General features: G+C 41.8%; 1 protein-coding gene across 1 annotated transcript in view; it reads right to left on the reverse strand.

The window, feature by feature from the left end:
- arap3 (ArfGAP with RhoGAP domain, ankyrin repeat and PH domain 3) overlaps positions 1–4,459 on the reverse strand; it is a 342,751-nt gene that overhangs the window by 28,352 nt on the left and 309,940 nt on the right. The window contains exon 27 of the mRNA XM_043710000.1: positions 504–589. Within this exon, the coding sequence (XP_043565935.1) occupies positions 504–589 (86 nt within the window). The remainder of the gene's footprint in view (positions 1–503; positions 590–4,459) is intronic.

A 4,459-nucleotide genomic window follows, 5' to 3' on the forward strand; every position in this document is an offset into this window, starting at 1 on the left:
CATCCCCAACCCCACTAACCTATTGTACTCTCTGCTATTTTCTCCCCACCCCCACCCCCTTTCCATTTATCTCTCCACTCTGCAGGCATCCTGCCTCTATTCCTGCTGAAGGGCTTTTTCCTGAAACGTCGATTTTCCTGCTCCTCGGATGCTGCCTGACCTGCTGTGCTTTTCCAGCACCACTCTAATCTAGACTCTGATTTCCAGCATCTGCAGTCCTTGTTTTTAACCTAATCCATCATCTCTGTCCATTGCTCAGTCAGGGAACTGAAGTCAGTTTCAGCACCTGTTGCTGAGACAGTTAACCTCAGAATGTGTCAGCTGGAATGGCGTCTTTATGTACTGAACTTGTCACATACATTTGTGTCTTTGATTGTTACTGAGTTACTGAATGAGATTTAATTTTCAATTTTCTCCTATTATTTCCTCCATGCAGCCAAGATGATAAATGGCCTCCTCTGTGTTGTAACAATTCTGTGAATGAGCATGAATGATGCACTTACTGCACTGTTGGTGCCTTCAGCTTCTTCTTAATGCCCAGGTAAACCTTCAGTGAGAGAACAGACCATTCCCGTTCAGGCTTGGAGCTCTGCAAAATATAACCGTATTAGACAATCATGTTCCTTTTTAAGTTTGCTCTTGTTAATCAAGATCTTAATCCTGAAATTGTGTGGATTATTTCTTTAATCACTTTATGGGATTGTCCTTGCCTGTTGATTACTGTACTAACAGCTTTCATTCTCACATTAAATATGGGAATAGGTTGAAATAAGTTGCACACGGAAGATAAAAGTTCATAGGTTTCAGCCTTCATGTCAACTAATCATAGAATCATACAGTGTAGAAGAGGCCCTTAATCTCATTGACTATGCACTGTTAAAACGCTATTTGAAATCTACACTGTTTCCATTTTTAACCATTTATCCCATATTCGTATTTGTATTGAATTATTATAATGTATTTTTTGTATTCATTCACAGGATGTGGGTGTCACTGGCCAGGCCAGTATTCAGTTCTGACTCCTAATTGCCCATAGGGCATTTGAGAGCCAACCACATTGCTGTGGACCTGGAGTCAAATGTCGGCCAGACGAGTTAAGGATGACAGTTTCCTTCCTTAAAAGGCATTAGTGAACCAGATGGGCTTTTCCAACAATTGACCATTGTTTCAATGGCCATCATTAGCCCTCCTAATTACAGTTTACATCGAATTCAAATTCCACCATCTGCCACAGTGGAGATTTGAACCCAAGTCCACAGAACATTTTGGGTCTGTGGATTAATAGTCAAGTGATAATATATCTAGGCCATCATTTCCTCAAATTATAACATTAAAAGTACTTTGTAAAGTATTCCCACCATCCTTTGCATGATTTTGTTTTTGCATCAAATTGTCTTTGAAATTTCTGCTTTTCACCTTAAATTTATGTCCCTTGTCGTTATTCTCCCTGCTAAGAGAACAACTAATCATCTAATTGCTAATCATCTATCAGTTAATCATTTATAATCATCCTATTCATTTTCCTCATAATCTTATTCACCTCTATCAGGTTCCCTCTCAGCCTTCTCTGCTCCAAACAAAAAAACCTGAGCTTATCCAGCCTCTCTTCAGAATTAAACTGCTCTAAGCCAGGACACATCCTCATGAATCTCTTCAGCAAATCCTCCAATGAAACCATATCCTTCCTATAATGTAGAGACCAGAACTGCACACAGTACCCTGACTGTGGCCTAACCAAGGTTCTGCTCTCATAATCGATGCCAAATCTGATAAATGCAAATGCCCCAAATGCCTTCTTAACTATACTGCTGACCTGTCCTGCTGCCTTCAGGAATCTGTGGACAAGATCCCAAAGATCCCTCTGAGCTTCTAGTATCCTGCCATTCATTGAGTTCTTTCTTGTCTTGTTCTTTCTTCTAAAATGCATCATCTCACAATTATCAATTCTATCTGCCACTGATCTGCCCGTCTGACCAACCCATCAATATCCTCCTGTATCCTTGGACTTTCGTCTTCACTGTTAACCACCCAGCCAATCTTTGTGTCGTCTGCAAACGTATTTAATATTGCCCTCACATTTACTTCTACATTGTTTATATTGAACAATAAAGACCCAGCACTGATTCAGGTAGTATGCCTCTGCTTACTGGCCTCCAGTCTTGCAAATAGCCTTCTACCATCAGTAAGCCAATTTTGGACATAACTTGCCAAGTTACCCTGGATCTCATGAGCTTTTACCTTTGTTATCAGTTTCCCTTGTGGGACTTCGTCAAAGGCTTTGCTAAAATCCATACAAACTACATCCACAACAGATGCTCAGGAGCAGCAGTGTGTACTATCTACAAGATGCACTGCAAAATTCACCAAAGATCCACCTTCAAAACCCATGACCACTGACATCTAGAAGGACAAGGGCAGCAGATATATGGGAATGCCATCACCTTCGAGTTCCCCTCCAAGCCACTCACCATCTTGACTTGGAAATATAACGGCATTCTTTCACTGTTGCTGGGTCAAATGGCATTGTGAGTCAATCCACAGCAGGTAGACTGCAGTGGTTCAAGAATGCAGCTCACCACCACCTTCTCAAGGACAACTAGGGATGGGTAATAAATGCTGGCCTAGTCAGTGATGCCCACAACCCCCAAAATGAATACTATTTTTTAAAAAAATGTACAATCCTCATTACATACCTGGTCATCTTGCCAAAAATCTTGATCAAATTTGAATAGCATGACCTCCTTCCGACAAAGCTATGCTGATGAGTGATTTGGCTTATGAAGAGAGTTTGAGCTTGTACTCTTTAAAATCATAGAATCTCAAAAGTGTGGTACAGGCCATTAAGCCCATCAAATCCACACTGACCCTCCAAAGAACACCCCTCCCATCCTCATAACCCTGCATTTTCCATGACTAATCCACATAGCCTGCACATCCCTGGACACTATGGGTAATTTAATCCATCTAATCTAAACATCTTTGGACTATCAGAGGAAACCAGAATACCCAGAGAAAACCCACACAGAAACAGGGAGAATGTGGAAACTCCACAAAGACAATCACCCAAGGGTAGAATTGAACCTGGGTCGCTGGTGTTGTGAGACCACACTGCTAACCACTGAGCCAACGTGTCAGCACATGAGCTTAAAGGAATTAAACAAAATCGAATTGTGGTATACAAGATACTAAAAAAGATTGATAAAGTCAGCAGAGAGGATTGTTCCTCTTTTAGTACAATCTTGAACAAAAGGTCATAGTTTTAGGATAAAGGGAAGCCAATATGTAACAGATATGAGGAGAAATTACTTCTCTGAAAGAGTCATAAATTTGAGGAATTTATTATCCCAGAGTGCAATTGACATTGAGTAACAGTAAGGAGATAAATTTTTATTTAGTAGTGGGTTGAAGGGTTATGGTGTATGGGCAGCAAGTGGAGTTGATTAGATTAGATTCCCCACAGTACGGAAACAGGCCCTTCGGCCCAACAAGTCCACACCAACCCTCTGAAGAGCGACTCCACCGAGACCCATTCCCCTACCCTATATTTACCCCTGACTAATGCACCTCACACTATGGGCAATTTAGCATGGCCAATTGACCTGATCTGCACATCTTTGGATTGTGAGAGGAAACTGGAGCACCCGGAGAAATCCCACGCAGACATGAGGAGAAAGTGCAAACTCCACACAGTCGCCTGAGGCGGGAATGAGATGAGATGAAATCAGCCATGATTTTATTAAATGCTGGAGCAGGCCCGTAGGGCTGAATTGCCTCCTCCTGCTCCTGGTTCTTATATTCTGATACTATCTCACAGCCAAGACAACAAATAAACTTTGAGTCCAACAGCACGGAGACAGCCCTTTCAATTGCCTTTCAAATGCTGTTAATGTACCTTCCTCAACCACTTCTGCTCAATCCATATGTATGCCACCCTCTGTGTAAAAAAAGAGGTTCCCTTTTATTCTTGCCCCTCAACCTTAACTGTTGCCCTCTAGTTCGTGATTCCCCAACCCTGGGAAAAAAGACTAAGTACATTCACCTTATCTGTGCCTCTCATGATCTTATACACTTTAATATGGTCCTCCCTCAGTCTCCTAATACTCAAAAGAAAAATGTCCTAGCTTGTCCAACCTCTCCCTATAACTCACACCATTGAGTACAGGCAACGTCCTTGTAAATTTCTTCTGCACTCTTTACAGTTTAATAACTGCCTTCCTATAGAAAGATGACCAAAACTGAACACAATATTCCAAGTGCAGCCTCACAAACGCCCTGTATAATTCAACATAACTTCCCAAATTCTATACTCAATGCTCTGACTGATGAAGGGCAGGTGTGCCAGATGTCTTCTTCACTGTGCTGTCTACCTGTGACTAGGAGAAAGTGAGGTCTGCAGATGCTGGAGATCAGAGCTTAAAAATGTGTTGCTCGAAAAGCGCTGCAGGTCAGGCAGCATCCA

Source organism: Chiloscyllium plagiosum, chromosome 20 (assembly GCF_004010195.1).
Source record: "Chiloscyllium plagiosum isolate BGI_BamShark_2017 chromosome 20, ASM401019v2, whole genome shotgun sequence".
In the NCBI taxonomy this organism is placed as follows: domain Eukaryota; kingdom Metazoa; phylum Chordata; class Chondrichthyes; order Orectolobiformes; family Hemiscylliidae; genus Chiloscyllium; species Chiloscyllium plagiosum.